Source organism: Caloenas nicobarica, chromosome 3 (genome assembly GCF_036013445.1).
Source record: "Caloenas nicobarica isolate bCalNic1 chromosome 3, bCalNic1.hap1, whole genome shotgun sequence".
Taxonomy (NCBI): Eukaryota; Metazoa; Chordata; class Aves; order Columbiformes; family Columbidae; genus Caloenas; species Caloenas nicobarica.
The window spans coordinates 101550058-101568133 of NC_088247.1; the positions used below are offsets into that span (position 1 = coordinate 101550058).

At 42.4% G+C, this 18076-nt stretch overlaps 1 protein-coding gene across 7 annotated transcripts in view; it reads left to right on the forward strand.

Moving 5' to 3' along the window:
• Window positions 1-1027: 1027 nt before the first annotated feature.
• MARK1 (microtubule affinity regulating kinase 1) overlaps window positions 1028-18076 on the forward strand; it is a 58624-nt gene continuing 41575 nt past the window's right edge. For all 7 annotated transcript variants that reach the window (XM_065630588.1, XM_065630592.1, XM_065630589.1 and 4 more), the window contains exon 1: window positions 1028-1274. In XM_065630588.1, coding sequence (XP_065486660.1) covers window positions 1224-1274 — 51 coding nt within the window. In that variant the 5' untranslated portion in view covers window positions 1028-1223. The remainder of the gene's footprint in view (window positions 1275-18076) is intronic.

Here is an 18076-nt window from a genome sequence, read left to right on the forward strand (position 1 = left end):
CATGTAAAAACTAGTGACTTTTCAAAGACAAAAATGCGTGTATGTTTCTAATTTAAGTGCATGAGGTCATCAGTTCAGTGTTTGAGGACCGTGTGCTGGTCGGACACGAGCAGAGAGGCGCGTCGCACAGAGTCTTGTTGATCCGATTTCAGCTTCAAGTGGGTAAAGGAGGCTGGCTGGCTCAGGCGGACAAATAAACGGCTTTATTTACACGGATGCTGACACAGGGTTTTACGAGCCTCCAGAAAATCTGCGACTTGTGGAGCTGCGCGGGTGCCCTCTCCGAGGCCGGCTCCTGCTAGCGGGAGAGTCCCTGAGGAAACCCACTCGCCAAGCTGCAGCGAGCCCCTGCGCTCCCGTGGGGCCCGTCCCGCGCCCCTCAGGCAGGAGGCCGGGCGGTGGCCAGCGGGGCTCGGAGTAAGTCGCCCCGGGAGCCCCCAGCCTGAGGGACGCGGGACGGGCCCCACGGGAGTGCAGCCTCTCCCCATCCCGGCAGCCTGAAGGATGTGCCCGGCCCTGCCGGCGGGCCCTGACCCGGGGTCACCGGGACGCCCGCTCCCCTCGGCTTTCCGCACCAAGCAGCACACCTGCCCCGACCCACTTCACGTCAGGCCCGCACCCAACGCGCCCTCCCGACCGGCCCCCACCCCGGACGGGTGCCGCGGCAGGAGGGACGGTAGCGCCGGCGGAGGCCGCCCGCCCGCCCAGCCCGCGTTTGCCGCGCCCGTCCGCACCGCCCGGCGCTTCCTGCGGCGCGGGGCGGCGGGGCCTGGCCGGCGGGGCCGGGCCCAGCGCGGCGGGGCGGGGGCACGGAGGAGGAGGAGGAGGAGGGGAGGGGTGAGACGGCGAAGGGAGCGCGGGGCAGCAGCGGCGGGAGGAGGAGTCGGTGCCGCCGCCGGATGCTGCGAGGAGGCGCCGCGGCCCCCCCTGCGCTGCCGGCCGCTCACCTGAGCGGGCAGGAGGGAGGAGGAGGAGCCGGCGGCCGAGCTGCGCGAAGCCCGGCGGCGGCGAGGCGGGCGGGAGCGCGGCGGGCGGAGGGTCGGCCGGGCGGGCGAGGCCATGGCGCCGGGCGCCTAGCGGGGCCGGCAGCGCGGCAGGAGGCCCGCGTCCCGCCGTGTGCGCCCGGCTGCCGGCGGGGACAGCCGGCGGCCTCCGCCGCGGCCTAGGAGAGCGGGCGGCCTTCCCCTCAGCGCGCCGGGTGCGGCGCCGCTGCGGCCCACAAGATGTCCACTCGGACGCCGCTTCCCACCGTCAACGAGCGGGACACGGAGAACGTGAGTACGGCGCCGGGCCTCCCTCCGCCGCGCCCCTTCCCCGGCCCGCTGCCGCCTTCGCAGCCGCCTCTGCCCGGCACCTGGCGGCGGCCCGGCCTGCGCTGCCGCCCAGGCCAGGTGCCCGAGGGGTGGGCGGGCCGCGGCCGTCCCCTCGCCCGGCCGGCCGGGCGCTCCCCAGCGCCGGGCCGGCACCGCCGCCTGCCCGCGCCTCAGGCTCCTCCATGCGGCGCTGCCGGGGCGGGTCCGGCGCGCTGGGCTCCACGTCGCCCCAGCCCGCCCGCGGCCCCGGGCCGCCCGCAGGGTCGGCGGCGGCTGCCGCTCCGCACGGCGGCCGGGCAACCCCCTTCCACGCGTTGTTGGGCCGGGCCGGGCCGGACTGCCCTTATATGTACTTGGCTGTAGGCGCACACAGGCGGTTGGCTTCGGTCCCCTGCCGGGGAGAGGCCTCCGTGGCTGCAGGCCGGGCTGCCCTGCCTTCACCCGGCCCCCACGCCAGGCACCCCTGTCCCGGGGCCGGGGCACCCACTTGTGGGCTTTTTGACCGCCTGGCACTCGGCCCTGTCTCACCTCTCTGGGATTCAGTCGTAGTTGCTCTTTGTTTGGTTTGCACCTCGACGATGGTCCCCGGCATTGCCGTTACTGTATTCCTTCCTCTGTTTTGCTTTGTGTTGCGTCCGAGAGAATCTGTGGTCATGTTCTTGGTACCTCCCGAGTTGATTGTTTGTATTTTCCTTTGTGTTCTGTTTAAACATCTTTGTGCTTTTCCTCTGCTCCGCCTGGACTTGATGGAGTAGAAGCAGCGTTGTTCTCTGTTGTGGCAGTCTTCCTGCAGTCTTGGTTATGATAGATGCGGTACCTGAGAAATCTTAAAATCCTGGACCATGTCTGGTCCTGTCCATCGGTGGTGATTATTTAAATAGCATGGGAGGTGTGAAATTTTCATCTTAAGTGTGGGGACCAATATTTAGAGAGGTATGTTTGGAATGTGTGCTAGATATCGTTAGTTGCCTTTGGGAAGGTGGCAGAAGGCGCAGGAGAGAAAAAAGGAGTCGTAGGAAATATAGCGCTTGCAATCAAGCCCAACTTCTACTTGAGTGGAAAGTGACCAGTAAGAAACAAAGGAAGATGGCCTGGTGGGTTGAAATGGGTTGAAGAAGATGCTCGTTTGTATTGTATCAATCTATAAAAGTTCTGGCCAGCAGTAGGAGCTCATGTTTGTTACTGTGCAAGCCAAAGCAGCAGTGTCTACTGAATAGGTTACTGAATTATATTAAATGAAAAGTGGACACGAGAAGAGGGTTTGGAAGGCAAAGGTAACAGAAATGAGATAATATAGTTAAAGAAGTAAACCCCTGGCTTAGTGTCTTCATATCAGCCCGGTTATTAGTTAAAGCTCAAAGCAAATAGATATACTTTATATGTTCTTAGTTTTTGTGGGCTGCTGAGTCCTGTATTAGTGTCAGAAGAAAAGCAAGTCCTTGAGGTAAAAATGAAATTTTAGATTTAATTAAATGATGAAGTCCAGGTTTGAGTGATACACGTTACTCATGAATCTCCATTTCAAATATATATCGGAATGTAGATGAGAGGTAGATGACAGGAAGGGATAAGAAATATTTATGCGCATATCTAGTAATATAGTACATAAGACTTGCAAATTACATTTGTACAAGGCTAATGGAAATATTCTTGAACGTCATCAACTTCTGTAGAATGAAGACTTCAATTAAAGTCTTAGTAGTTCATTTAGAAAATATTATGCTACTTTTTAATGCTCTATTTTGACACCTAGAGATAAGTGAGGATTATTTTTTATTATTATTTCAGAGAGTGCGTTTGGTATGTAAAAAAGCCCAGGTTTGTAAAGGATATCAACGTATTGAAAATTGCACATTTGCTCCTGAAAATCTTGGTAAAAGTCTGTAACCTAATACTAATGAATATAATCTGCCAGTAAAGAGCTGTGTGGTAGTAAGTTCCCATCTCTGCACAAAGTAATTCTAGTGCTGTCATTATTATGGCATCTGCTGGGTTTTGGAGCAGGTATCTTGAGGTGGTTGCTTCTGCCCTGCGGGGAGCCTCGGGAAGCCCTCTCTGGTACCCGTGGTCTCCCTTACGTCAGAGCTTTTGCTCCCGCCTGTCAAATGTGGGATGGAGGAGGAGGAAATCTCTTGCCGATTTCCCAAACAGCAGCATTCCTTGGTTTAAAATGGACTCTGTCAGGGTGAGGTGAGACTCTTAATTTACTTTTAATGTTCTTCCTTCTGCTAATAAATAGTAATGGGCCAGAAAAGTGTGTGGGCTGATGGGTCTCGATGCACAAAGTGTAGCTAGTGAGCTCTGGGTAAGTGAGGTGGTAGAAGGGAGAAATTGTTGGAAAGAATGAGGAGTTAAAGAGCAGCATGCATATGAGTGATTTTTGTCCTGGTATTTCCGGTTCCCAAGTACATATATTAGTGAAGCTCTCCCAAGTTCTGCAGCTAATGGTGATCTTTAGGAGAGCACTCTTTTCTTCCGTCTCATATGTGTGGCTGTCTCAGCCATGTTGCTCCATTGTGTGGCTCTCGGGGGACAGACTGTAGCTCTGTGTCCCAGGGAAAGCTGATTGATGGTTCTGAGTACAAACCTACGTACACATCCAGCTGTGCATTGCACGTGGCGTGAGGCCGTTGCATGAAATCATGGGGAGCTACCCTACCACCACCACCCTCTGTCTCTTAGCAGCTGCTTTCCGTGCTCTTTAAGGTAGAAAATAAATACAATTTCAGCATATGCTTTTCTCAGTGAGTATTTAAGCATGTGTCCTGTCATTTAAAAAAAAAAAATAGTAATTTGGTATAGCACCTATCATAAGAATATACATTCCCTGAGGAGTTACGGGAGTTCCTGGTAGGACGGGTGAAAAACGTGCATATTTCTATAGTTCTTTGTGCCTTTTATCCAACAGTGCCCTTTGAAAATAATCTAGAAGGCAGAAGATCATGCAGCAGATTACTTGATAAGGTCTTATCAGAAAGCTGGAGTGAAAGGTACAGGGACCGCCGACAACGGACAAACAACAGGTGGAGGGAAACGGTTGTTGTGAAACAGTCAGTATGTGTGTAACTGATATGCCTGTGTTACAGAAATTCACACACTTTCTTTTCTTTTACTTTTTGCTGTTCTTTAGGTCTCTCAGTGCTATGTTTAACTTTCCTAGCATATGTCCATAAATATTTTTCATTAGAAATGTTGTTTTTCTTTCACAAAAGCTGTGTTTAAGGGAACAAAATAGAATATGATTGGCCTTATTCATATTGAACAGTTTATTGGGAAAGTTGGGGAAATTATTAGGTGGACACAGTGCAGTAAAGATTATTTTTGTGCTTGTTACCAGATTTCCTTTTTTTCAAGTGAGAGGCAAAAGTGTTGAAAATAATTATTTTTCCTGTGTTTTGATTTTGTACGTGTATCAAGAGGAAGCTGTAAATACTTAACATTTTACATAGGCTGTGGTAGGTAATGTTTCAGTGTGTTCAGACACTTGCAGTTGGGATTAGTTTGGATGAACTGAGCTTCCCATCTCTGAGATGGAGAGAGATGGGAACCAAATGTTTTGAGCTGGTTGCTCTTTTGCTTTCATTGAGTTGGTATTGATTGAGGAAAGTGAGGCTTTCATGTTTTTCCTTCATGTTGTATTGTATCATGTCATTGAATTGGGGAATGGTTTTCCTGATTTAAGGCAAAATAAAAGAAATACATCAGTATTATATTATCTGAAATGTTTTTGGGGAACTGTGTATAGGAAAAGACTCACAGTCGGCTGTATACTACTTGCTTTAGTAAAATTAATGAAAATGAGAATGCCGTAGTTTGCTTTTTCTGACATAAGGACTGCTTAGTCTGGCATAAGAATACTTTTTTTTCTGTAGTAAGTGGAGTTTAATCTTTGGGAGGTGTTACTATCATTTATGAAGGTATTACTGTTTGTCCATCTTGTGGTGTCACCCACCTAGCTAAGTTTTAAGGTACTACTTTGTTTTGTACTTTCCAGACACGTAAAAGTTGGTCAGTTCTGCTCCAGAGATCTTGCATGTTTACAACAGAAGAACCACCAAGCAAGGCAGAAGTGCTGGATGGTAACACTGGCCAGAGTCAAGGAGGAATGTGGGAACTGTGGTTTATCTTGCCTAGCCACTGCCATACAAGAATGATTAAGAGATGTCATGGCAGAGGAAGTTTTAAGGACAATACAGTGACCTGTGATCATGTGACTTGCTTCATTAGCATACAAATAATTATAGTTTTGACACACACACCCATTTGCAGGCTGACAAGTGGAGGGTCATGTCTCAGATGGCAGCTAAAGTGGGTGTGGTTAAGGATGACTTTTCGGTAGTGGAGACAAGGAGACGGCTGCTTTTTAAAGAGGAAAAAGAATTGAACAGGGCAAGAGGTAAGAGGATGGAATGGAATGGCCAGGTTAGGGTTATAGTAATTATACCATGTTTAATTTACTTCTATGTTTTTTCTTCTGGAGTTGCTTTTGCACAATAAGAACACATGGTTTTGATTTGGACAGAGGGGGCGTGGGAGAAAGTATCTGACAAGAATTCTTTCTTTCAGTGCCTTAAGCAGAAGAATGGCCTAATTTCCAATCCTTATGGGTTCAAGAGTACAGCTGTATCTTTCTTATCCACAAGAGATGGGCTTTAGCAAAGTAGAGAATGCCTGTGGGTTTTTTTTTCCTTGTAAGATTATTTTTCTTTATCATAAATACACCAGTAGGTCATATGTTTGTTTGAATGGTAAGAACAGGGCATGTTCTCCTAATCTTATTTTGAAGGTTTGTGTTTTCTCTATGCAGACTTTTTGTTTTGTTTTGTTTTTGTTCAGGTCTTGAGCAAGCTCCTAGGTTGTGGGGAAAAACACATGTTTAGCTAGAACATTATGCACAGAAAGAGCAGGGTTCATTTTGTTAGGAAGCAGGTTATCCATTTTGAAGTTAACCTTCTGTGTAACTCAGAGTCATGGCACAGGTGATACAAATGTTCAGTCTCATTTTCCCTTGGTAAAGAGAAATATTTTGGAACAAATGAGCGAAAATGTAGCTTCACACTTCATTGTTCTTTCTAGGCATTGTAAATATAGCCATATAGGCATATAGTGTTGAAGTTCAGAAAGAGTTAATGCAGTTTGATTGTACTACTTGTTTCATTTCACATGAGGTTCATAGGTAAACATGAAGTTGGATTGTTTGTAGTTGGCGTTCTGAAAACTGTACTTACTTGGTCAGTGGAGTTAAATGCTGAACTAGAACAAGAAGATTATGTTCCATGGAGCCTTGTTATCGGTGGGGTCTCTACCATCATAATTTTTCTGATCACATGGACTTACTGTTCATATCAATACAACTTTTTAATTTTTCTAACTGCCCTTAATGTTTTGTTCATCAGTAAAGGCAGGATTTGTTTTTCCTTATAGCATCCAATTGTATTTAGAAATTAATCTTTCCACTATAGATGTGGTAAGTTTTTACCATCACAATTGCTGTTGCTTAGCAGAGGGAGCTTTTTCTAATTGATATCAATAGTTTAAACACAGATAAAGTAGCAATCTGTTTATGTGCATATACAGCCATTTCTTTAAAACTATGTTCTCAATCAGGGCTTTATATTTGCACTTGCAGAATTTTTTCATGTTCTCAGATTTTAAGAGACCTAGCCTTAATGTTTGAGAGAGAATTTTAGACACTGTTTTCCACTAGTGCAGATTAATTGAGAAACTATCTTGTAAAAAGGAGAGATGCTTGTACTATTAATGTAGAGCTAGAAATCTATGGTGCAAATAAAGCCCAAAGGTGGATTTCTTACGAATTGGCCTATGAACAACTTGAGAGTTTGAGCAAACCTTTCACATATTGTGATATGAGAGAGAAAGCGTTTTATCGCTTCTGTTTAGATATTATCTTTTAGTAGCTTCAACCTTTTTTGCGTTTGTTTTTTAAAATATACATTTTTGCTCTATGTTGTCCTCCAGGTTAAATATACTACTTGTAAGTTGCTGCAGACAGTGACATGTTTCAAACTGAGCTTATTTGTCTTGTGGTCATGACATGATCTATTAATTTTATTTGTTGTTGGAAACATAATGCTTGCTTGCTTGCCCCCGCCCCCCCGCCCTTTTTTTTTAATCTTCCTGGAATTTCGGAATCACCAAAACAACTTTTTTTTTTTAATGACTTGACAATTTTTTTCTGGGTCTTCATTTTGGAATGTTTACTTCTCTCTTGGTAGTGGTAAATTAAGAAGTGTTCTCCACAGTTGAATATTTCTGAAAAAACTATGAAAACAGGTTTCACCAAAACATTCACATCATTCAGTGTAATGAATGTAATGCAACTGAATCCCAGTTTTAAGAATAAGCTCTTTCTCCACATCAGCTACCAAGCCTGTTAAATTGTTAACATGTTTTTGTGTTCTCTTTGCCCAGTGCTAAGAAAGAAAATTTCTCTTTTCTTTTGTTTTTCTGTGAATAACTTAGTAAAATACTAAAGCTAAAAGACTGCTGAGATCTCAAGGTCAATTTCAGACTTTGTAGCTGTATGTGATGATGCAGGTTAGGCAGTTTTGGTGAGCATCCTAGCGAATCTAAGGTTAAAAATTGCAAGAGACTAGATGGTCTTTTTTCTGAAGGCAGGTCTCCTTGTGCTTGTTTCACTTGATTTTTTCTAAGTAGTGACCAAACATGCTGTAGCTATCACGGTAAAATAGTTTAAGGCACAAGCAGTGGAAAGTACTCTCTGTGCTTACGATAATCCTGCTGCTTTGTGAACTGAGATAGCAGTTACAAAAGAAGGTGTGTTTTTGTGGTTTTTGTTGGTTTTCAGATGAGCATTTTGTTAGGGATTTCTTTATGTAGGCTTTCAAAGAAAATGCAACTTATGCTGAAAGGTGCGTGTTCACAGTCATAATAAGGCGTCTGCACAGTTGAATTCAGCTGGGCTGCAATTAACCTCTAAAGCAATAAACTGGACGTGCTCATGGAGCCGAGGCACAGCTTAAGCTGTAATGATTGATCAATAGACTGTATCTATGTAAAAGCCAAGAGCGCAGGTTTTCTGTGCATCTCTGTAGAACAGAAGATCATGATGTTATTCTAAAATTCTCAGTCTTATCAGGACAGCTGATCGACAGTCACTTTACATCACTTAAATTGTTGTGGAAAGCAGGTGCTCTGTTCTGCTGGAATGAATGCATTGTCTGTATGTTTTCAAGTTCTTGTGTTCTGTTGTTTGTTGTATATGGATCAAGGGAAAAGTGATTTTCTTTCTTTCATCTTTCTATTCCTATGCTTGTGGGACACCTTAGGTGTAGGCTGGCAGTGATACTATGAGAAGTTGCCTGCACTCCACTTGTTTTCTTAGCATTAACATGGTTTACTGTCAAGATGACTTCTGTAAAGACTTAAGTGCTCTTCTGTAAAGACTTGAGTACTCTGTACCAATGACTCCTGGCCATTTGTGTGCCAACTATCTCAAGTTTGCAATGTTTTATAAAAATGTAAGACATATACATTCATAATACAGTAATACAATGTGTTTTGACAAAAAAGGGTTATTTTTCTTCACACTTGCATTCTTCAAAAGACAGGCAATATATCAGAAAGAGGACTTTCGGTTACAGTAAGCTTTAGCTAGTTTCATTGTTTTAATTTCCAAGCTGTTTACCCAATCTAAAGAAGCACTTGCAGAAAAAATAAGCAGTATAACATTATTTAAACTGCTCAGTCATGTTGGATGCCCAGTAAGTATAATACCATGATGTGTGTGTTCATACTTCTAATGGTTTCTCAGGTAAGAATTGATAAACATAATTGACTTGTACTGAGGAGAGAATGAAACACATTCATGGCTTCAGATCAGTGTCTGCCGTGTTCACCATGACCATGGTGCTGTGTTGGCAGTAAGTGGAGTAATAATCCTGTTTTATATTTAAACATCTGGCCTGTAGAATTCACAAAAGTAGAAAAATAATCATGTTAATCAGAGCAGAGAATGATATCCAAAGTTATGATATATTTTAATTGATTCTACATAAGGAGGTTTGTCCAGTTGTGTTGCAGAACTGTGTTTTAAACATACATAGCTGTGATATGGATAGCTTGAATAAGAAGACAGAACTTTATTTCACCTCTGAAAGCACTTGGGTAGCACATCGATGTTCACACAGCTGAACATACAGAGTTACCTGATAGCCCATGGCAGTCTTTTGCAAGAGTGAGTAATATTACTGGTGACAAAGTCTAATTGTTTTTGTATTGTAAAGTAATAGTAGTGCATGATAACTTTTAAAATCTCAAGCAGAGACAAAATTAGGCAAGGTTCTTAGAGAGAAGTGTTATCTTTCATTAGACAGATGTGGTTGGAGAAAATAGATGCGATTTGGATAGATGAAGCTCCAGCAGGGCTTGCTGTAAAGGCTCCCGCCCAAGGCTAACCTCGTGGTAAAACCTGTAGTACTTCTGCTCCGCCGTGCTTCTATAGGAGGGCCCCTGCCTTACTGTGATGCAGTAAAACGCACCTTCTTTGTAAGTGGAGGCACAGCCTTAGTCACTGCGATAGAATGCTACTTTCAGCTCTCTTGGAAGCTTTCCTCCCCGCTTCCTACTTTACCCACTGTTGGTTCTTTTCCTTCTTAACCCAATGCTTAGAATGAAAAAGAAAAAGAAAGTAAAAACATTTTGCTTGTCTCCAAGCAGCGCCCCTTTTTCAGAGGGGAAAAGGCCATTTATTTGTCATCTTAATGTTAAAGGTTTTCACATAGACCATTTTTCTTATTTAGTCCCTCAAATATTTGACCAATTTCATTTTAAAACTTGGCAGTAGTCTGCAACCTGCCATCACAGCAGCTTTATTGTTGCATACTTCCCGAACCCATCTTTCTGAAAGTCCATTTACCCATGTTCATGAACTTGCTCACCATTTAATACCTGTAATTTCCTATCTTATCCCATTCTGTCTCCCCCACCTTGTTTTCCCTCACATTTTGCTTACTAACGTGCTTTTGTGCTTGAGCTTACGTGCTTGTTGCCAGCTTCCTTATGCTTCTCGCTCTTTCTGGGACCTTTTCCAGTTTTGCTCATTTAATGACATAAGCAAAACCAATACAAAGCTTTACTGAAGCTACGTAGTTGTAGCTCCTGTTTATCCTTCAAGTAATAAATATCCTTTTGTATGAATCCCGAGGAGCATTTTATTATGGGAATAATCTGAATTGTTAAGCTAAAGGGAGTGAAGAAATGCTCTGCTGTGGGTGGATTGAGGGGAATTGTTTCTAGTTTGGGGGACTATTCTTGAAATTATTAGCAAAAAGGCTTGTTACAACTTTAAATACTTGTCAGATTGTGTTTTCCTCACTCTGCATTTCCTTCGCTCCCCCCTAGTAAAGTTAACTGTGCTTGCTTTTCTCAGATAACAGCAGAGAGTAACCAAAGCTTTATAATAATTACTTAGAAAGGACATACATACAATTTTATAATGTTCTTTGTAGAGAGAGAGGTTTTCTTGATAAACTTGGTAGATACGCAAGGAATTTAACATGCGAGAATTGCAGAATTAGGGAAAGCAAAGTGGAGGGCGTACTGCAGTACGTGTAGCAGCAGTGTAAATTACTTGTGCATAAACAGTAAATATCTGAAATTCCTTTTGAGAGTGCATGCTTGGCTTCAGTTGTGTATAAGTATCTTCCTAATTCTTAGATGTTTCTGTCATTACTTAAAATAAGCAGAGGCATAGCTCAAAAACTCAGAGAATCTTGCACATTAAGAAGAGTCTGATTCTTGCTGCGGCAATTACCTTACCCTGTTAAATGCTACATTGAGCTCTTACAGAGGATATGGTTGTTTTCCACAAATGGATTACGTATGTAATGTATTTACTCATATCTCTATTCCAGATAGTATTATCGATTGAAGGTAATAGAATTCTTTGAAGCATTTGGGTTTTTATTTAGTAATTTTTTCCAACTGTAATCAGATTTTCTTCCCACTGCAATTTCGGATTGTCTACCAGTGGTTTAAAAAAAAAAAAAAAACAAAAAACAAAAAACAAAAAAAAAAAAAACCAAACAAAAAAAAACGGGAAAATGTCATTACTTGGTTAAGGGCTAAAGTAGTATTTTTCTCCTTAAGATCAGACTCCAGAAGGAATAACAATTGTAATCATTCAATACAATGATATGTATAAAAAATAATACTTTCTTTGAGTAGTATTTACCAGGTATATATACACGATAGGTTTTCAAATTTGCTTTTCTTCATTTGATATTAAATGAACAAGGCTGGCTGCTTTTGAGGGTTCTTGCTTCCAGTGATAGACATAAGATGCCCATGAACAAAGAAAGTTTGTGAAGTGAAAACACTTCGCAATGAAACTCTTGCTCCATCTACTGCATAGTCCAGAGAAATCTTATCTGCAGAAAGTTATGAGCAATGAGGGTTGATCTAATATAGATGCTGGAATTAGTCAATGAAAGGCATAATTATTAGAGAAAGTATACCTACAGCAGTGTTTGTAAACAGGCTAAGGGAAGTTTAATCCCTCAACCTTTGCAAAGCAAAGTAGACTGATAAAATAAAAACCACATTTAAAGGTTTGTTTTAATAAAGCTATTCTTCCTTATCCAGTGATGGCAGGAGTATAGTGCTCATATAAAAATCAAATTTGATGTTTTCTAAATATTACAAGATAAAATATTGATTATTATTGCTGCTGTTATTTTTTTGTTTGACCTTTTGTAAAACTTTGTATTTTGGTATTGTGTACAAGCTTTTTCACTGTTACTCATTAAATCAATTTCCTAGTCATGTGTAATATTTTGTTTAAATAGGATTATTTTCAAAGTGTGTGGTGTCAAGCCTTCTGGGGTAGCATAGAAGAGACAAACTGGACACCTGTATCCATCTGTATGTTTTCCTTCCCTTCACATAGTAATTACTAAACTAAAGAAGCTGAATTAAACACAGCACTTGACTATTAGACTAAAGTTACTATGATAAAGTGAAATATTAATGGTGTATGAGCCACTTTCTTAATTTAAAAAAAAAAAAGACAAGAAAAAGCAAACTGAGAGACTGTCAAGTATATTGGCAGGTAGTATAGTTATCATATACTGGAGTTGTAAATTTACCTCCAGGTAATTTTTGAGGAAAGATAGAAAGCTGTGCCTAATTTTAGGTCAGCTGTTGGGGGGTAGGAAGATGGTAGAAAATGAATATATTATTTGTTAGATGTGTGGTGAAACAAGAAAGATATTTAACACAACAGCTCTCATCCCCTGGGATTGGAAGGGTTCTGGTTAGTTTGGTAAATTAAGGAAAAAAAATTATAGGTGGAGTTCCCGGTGAGCCTGTGATGATGTAGGGATCACAACATTACAGAAGGGGATATGTGATCATGTCTCTTACAGCACTGTGCCTTTCCTCATCTCCTAAAAGGCAAGGAGCATCTTAAGACTGTGAGTAGAAGAGGGACTCTTGGCAGGCTGATGATGGAAGAGAAAATATGATGTTGCTGTCTGACCCATCCTAAGACTCGTAATAATTCAGTGATGTCCATTTGAAATCTGTATAAGGATAACTCTCCTTTAAGGTTTTGAGGATGGATTCCCAGTTGCTGGTTGGGAAACTGATAATCCCTGTCACCTGCTGACATTGTCCTTGGGTTCCCATGACTTCTCTGCTTTCCTGACTTTCTCTTCCTTAAGACTGAATGAAATTAATTCCTGTTTTAATATGAGACAGCATCCGATTAGGTAAGCCACCTCAACTGGGGATTTCCAGACTGTAAGACACGTTGCTCTAGTGTTATCCAAACTGTTGTGATGCCCAGCTCAGGACAGAACCAACGGTTGCCACTGCTAATGGTGGTCCAGAGGCCACCATTGCTGCTACTGGTTATTTGCTATACCTCACCATATAGATAAAGAAGTCTGGAAATGTCTGACTTTGCCAGCTTGCAGGCTGGGGTAATGTCTAAAGACCATAGCTGGGGATCTGGGATTCCTCACCTGCTGATTGTCAAGGACTCAAGAGAGAAAGTCATACTTTTTTTTTTTTTTTTAAATATACTTTTGTCCTTAATGTTGGATTGGCTGCCTGTTTTGATGACTGTATTCATTTTGAATACATATTAGTTTTTGCTCAACCCTTTAATTGTAGATTCTTTGACTTGTGTTCTTAAGATTCATCCATATATATGTACATAATTTCTTCCACATTTTCTTACCTTTTTATTTTAATGGGCTGAATAAATCAAGCAGCTGTTGGATTTAGTATTTTCTTTGCATCCTGTGATGTTTTTTCTTTCACTTCCTTTGCTGAGTTATGTAACACGGATTATTTCATTTATGTTCATTCTTTTTCTTGTGTGCTTGGATTTTACATCTCAGCTATATTCACACATGATTTCTGTTTGTGATTTGAATTCAGTACATTGACAGATACCTGGAGTATATGTGCAATTGTCAGTGTTCATTATCTACTGTATTACTGTATCTGCCAGTTTAAAGTATATAAAGAAATAGATTATTACTTTCTAGCTGTATTAGAAACTTTGCAAAATCTTTGAGGAATAGTGCTCGTGTTTGCTTTTTATTTCCTTTTTTTCAGTTTAGCTTCCTAGTTGCACATATTTGTAAAGTGCTAAATTGTGATAGCTTGTGATCATACGTAACTGAACTCTAAAAGTTAAAATAAGTGGTTGCATGAGTTTAGAAACAAGGGACTCTGAGGATATTGTAGTCCAAGCTCTGTGTAGAGCACACTCTTTGATCGTAAGACATGAGCTGGTCCAAGGGGCATACAATGTTTGGACAGCTTAAAGTTAAACGTAAATCTGTACAGGGTTGGGAATATGTTTGCTAAGTTGAAATGTGGTGTAGCGTTATCCATATAAAGGTAAATACTTACTACAGCCCAACCGAGGATATTTTATGTGATTAACAGTTACATGAAAAACGGAGCAGAAGGCACTCAGCAGAAGATTCTCTTCATTTTGCTTTGTGTGGGGTTTTTTTTGTTTTTGTTTTGTTTGGGTTCACCATGTCCTGCTATACCAGTTGGCTTCAATACATCATCATAATCTTGCTCTGTATCTGAAATATGGTTTACACTTTCAGAAGACCAACAATGTTCAATGGTGCCTACATCTCCTACCATCAGATCAGACCCTGCTGGAGCGTTCTCTGTAGACAGTCATAGAACCTTAGTGCTGCTTGAGCGCAGGCTCCTTGGTAGAAGCGTCCTACACCGTCTAAGGTGCTTCCTTTTCTTAGGAAGGTGGCTGGTTTTCCCATGCCAAAATATATGTTCCTCCTCAAAGTCAATCTTTGTATCAATGCTTATGAAAAAAAAATGTGTTTGCAGAATGCTGAGTCTGATTATGTCCCAGCTTAAATATTAAAACTGCATCTCCTTGGCAGGTGTGGTCCAGTAGGCACTCTGTACTTCAGTCTTCTAAGGCAAGACTTGTTAATTACACCAGAAGGCCTTGATGTAGAGAGATTGACCAGAAAATATTATCAAACCTTGAAGCTGAAGAAGCTAAGCTATTAATAGTATGCTGTAGTGCAAGAGGCCATGCAAATGCTTCCTAGCTCAAGATGACTCCTTGCCCCTCCCCAAACACTGCAGCTCCGATGGACAGCCATGGGATAGGCCTTTTGATCTGCTGTAGATCCATGCATTATTTTCCTCTTCTAATTCTCAACATCTACTGGTTGCCCAACTACTTTTAGATAAATTTATGTTGTATGTACTGTATTACATGAAGGGAGATATTAAGATGAGTCTCCATGACTGTTAGATTAGACTTCCAAGATCCCTAAAAGCTGTGTGTCAAAAGAACATTGGAAAATTCTTCAGAATACTGGGTAGCTTCATTCAAAACATAGCTTGACATGATCCTCAAACATCACAGAGGCTGCACTGCCGTATCTAGGATTTATTTTCTAGGACATGTGTGCATCAATGAGTATGTATTGCTATCAGTTTGGATATTTTAATTGGCTGTCTCATCACTTTCTAGAAGCAGGCTTTACTACAGAAAGTTAATAAGACCTTCAGGTAAAATAGTCTTCAAAATAAGATGGTGATCTATCTTGATGGATTCACCATTGGATCCATTGGATGAATCTAGTAATGGGGATGTAAAGATGTTAGAAATGCTGTCCAGCTTGCTACAGAAGTAACTTAATTTTCCCTTTTATGTAGCAGAAATGTTAAGGGTGCTTTGCCCATGCAGGTCACTCCTAAAAGGTAGCTTTGTAAGCTTGAATTCTGTGCTCTTCTGTCTCGCACACCCCGTGCAGGTACACAACACAAGTAAGCAAGTCTGCTTATTTGTTTGTGAGATTTCCTTTGGTTTGGGTTCTGTTTGTTGGGGGGGGAGGGCGTTCCCCCCCTCCCCTAGTCCTTTTTTTTTTTTTTTTCTTGTTGTAGAACATAAGTATCTCCTACCTTAAGTTTCACTACTGGTGTTGATTTGCCTCTGGGTTATCAAGAAAAGCGGCATGATCAATTTTCTTTTCCATGTGGAAGCACACTGTCAGGACAAGAATAAGGAGCTTAACGTGGAGATTCTGTGGCCCCATCTTCCCGGTGCTGGGTGTTCCCCTTCTTCCTTTGGCCTATGCTGATGCTTGAGAAACTCTCTGGGAGTGCCCGTGGTTGGGGAGCTGGGGCTTACCCTAAAGAAGGGCAGCTGGGTTTTGCCTGGCTTGGCTCCCTGTGTTGGCTCTCCATCCTGCTGCCCCAGTTGTGGTGCAGTTGTAAGTGGGTTGTGAGCACAGGAGGTGCTTCAGCAGCCATCATGCCACATGCAGACTCTTGCAGAGTTGTTTTAGGTATGCAATGGGCAAGGAAAAAATTCCCATTTCATAACCACTGAGAGAAAGAATGAGTTGGGATTCGGAGCCTGGTCTCAATTAGCTCTGTGTGTGTTTTACTTCTGCAGAAGAAACCTCAGCTGGGGCAGAAAACTGGTTGTTTGGTCATGAGTGTCAGAGACTTGTCTCTAGAATCTAGTAGCCCTTTTGTGAGTAAATGTTGCCTCTTGCTGCCATTCTCCTCATCTGGATAAAAGCCTCATGTTTCCAGATTGTAGTCTGCAGACTGTAAAAACAGCCTTTTCCCCTTAGTTTTGAAGTTTGATATTTAAGCATTTTCTGTTTCTTGTAGTCCTCCAAGCACCTGAGAAGCTCCGTGTGCTTGACATGATCCTGAACTGTAAGTTGTTTCATGTCTCCCTTCTCCTGCCTTTCATCAGGCCGGTTGCAGAATGACCTGACTGCATCATTTATAAGTGCAATAAAAACTCCTGCCAGTTTCCTTTGCCAGAAGTTTTGCTTTCAGGGTGTATTCATGTTCCTGTTTGGTTGGTTCAATTAATGATCAACGTTAGCATTTCATTTTCTTTTCTGAGGGTTTTTGAGCAAACTGTGAGTGCCGTGGCATTCAGTAGCGGTGCCCTGTAGCTGCCTGCATCTCTGGCTGCTGGCAGGGTGTTCTGGGTGAACTGGGAAGGCTCACTGGGAGGTCTGTGCTGGAGGGTTTGAAGGTCTCGTGAAATAAGTCAAAAAAAATTCTGAGGTTAAACTGATCGCCTCCTGAGGAAAGAGAGATGGCTGGCAAGAAATGGTGAAAGGAACTCTCTCTGTGCAAAGGGCAGTGTTTGTGTCCAGGAGGCTGCAGCAGGAATGGCCTTTCTCCTTCCTTCCCCGTCCTGTAAGTGCTGCTTTTCAAAACCACAGGTTTGTGTTAAGTTTTGTGGGTGAGGGACATTAATCATTTTATTTTGACAAGCTGGGGAATGTTTTACTCTTTTCCTCAGTAGGAGTGACTGTAGCTTCTAGTAGTATGCCAAATGACAAATAAAAATTAGTAAATGTGAGAGAACTTTAGGAAAAACACTTTTTGGTGGTGGTGGTTTTTTGTTTTTCCTTCCCTCAGTTCCATCTGTGGTTTACTGCAGCAGCTTTTAGCTGGCTTGTCTCAGTTTTCGCTGGGGCTACAGGGAGGGTTCAGTTTTGTTGTAGCAATTAATGGCTATGGTATGGGCCGACTGTCCTGAATTAGCCCTGGAAAATCTTGTTTGTGTGTTTGGGATGAGTCAGGAAGGAAAGTGCCAGGTTGAAATAACTGTGCCAATTCTGAGCGAAATGGAACAAAAGCAGGAAGGTCCTGTTCTGCTGCACCTGCACGCCTGGCCAGGCTGAGGGCTTCAGGCCCAGGCAGAGGAGGAAGCACGTTAGCGAGTTCAGGTTACGAGACCTGATTTAATGCTATGAATTTGTTTTTCTGACTTCTCAGCTGATGACCGGCATATTATATATATTCTTTTTTAATACTTGAAGTATCTATGATTCCATGTGATAATGAATGTCACCCTTCCATATACTGCTGTGTTAAAAACATAAAATTGGGAGCAAGCTTACTATAACATGGACAGGATTTATGACAAGTTAGTGTCACCGTATGAAAATTATGAGTGTTCTGAAGAACCTTGTGTATGAACTTTTGAAACTCACGGTGACTAGGTATGGTGCTGCACTGATAGATCGTGGGGTGCATTTTCTATCCTAGATTGCTTCAAGTATGGAGATGTAAACATTGCATCCTGTGTAGTTTGTGATTAGAAAAACAATTCTGTCTCAAAGTTGGCAAACTTATTTCTGATATGTCTCACAAAGCTATATTAAGCACTTAAAAACAAACAAAAGAACCCAAACCAACCAAACAAAAATGCTACGAAAACTTCTAAGGGC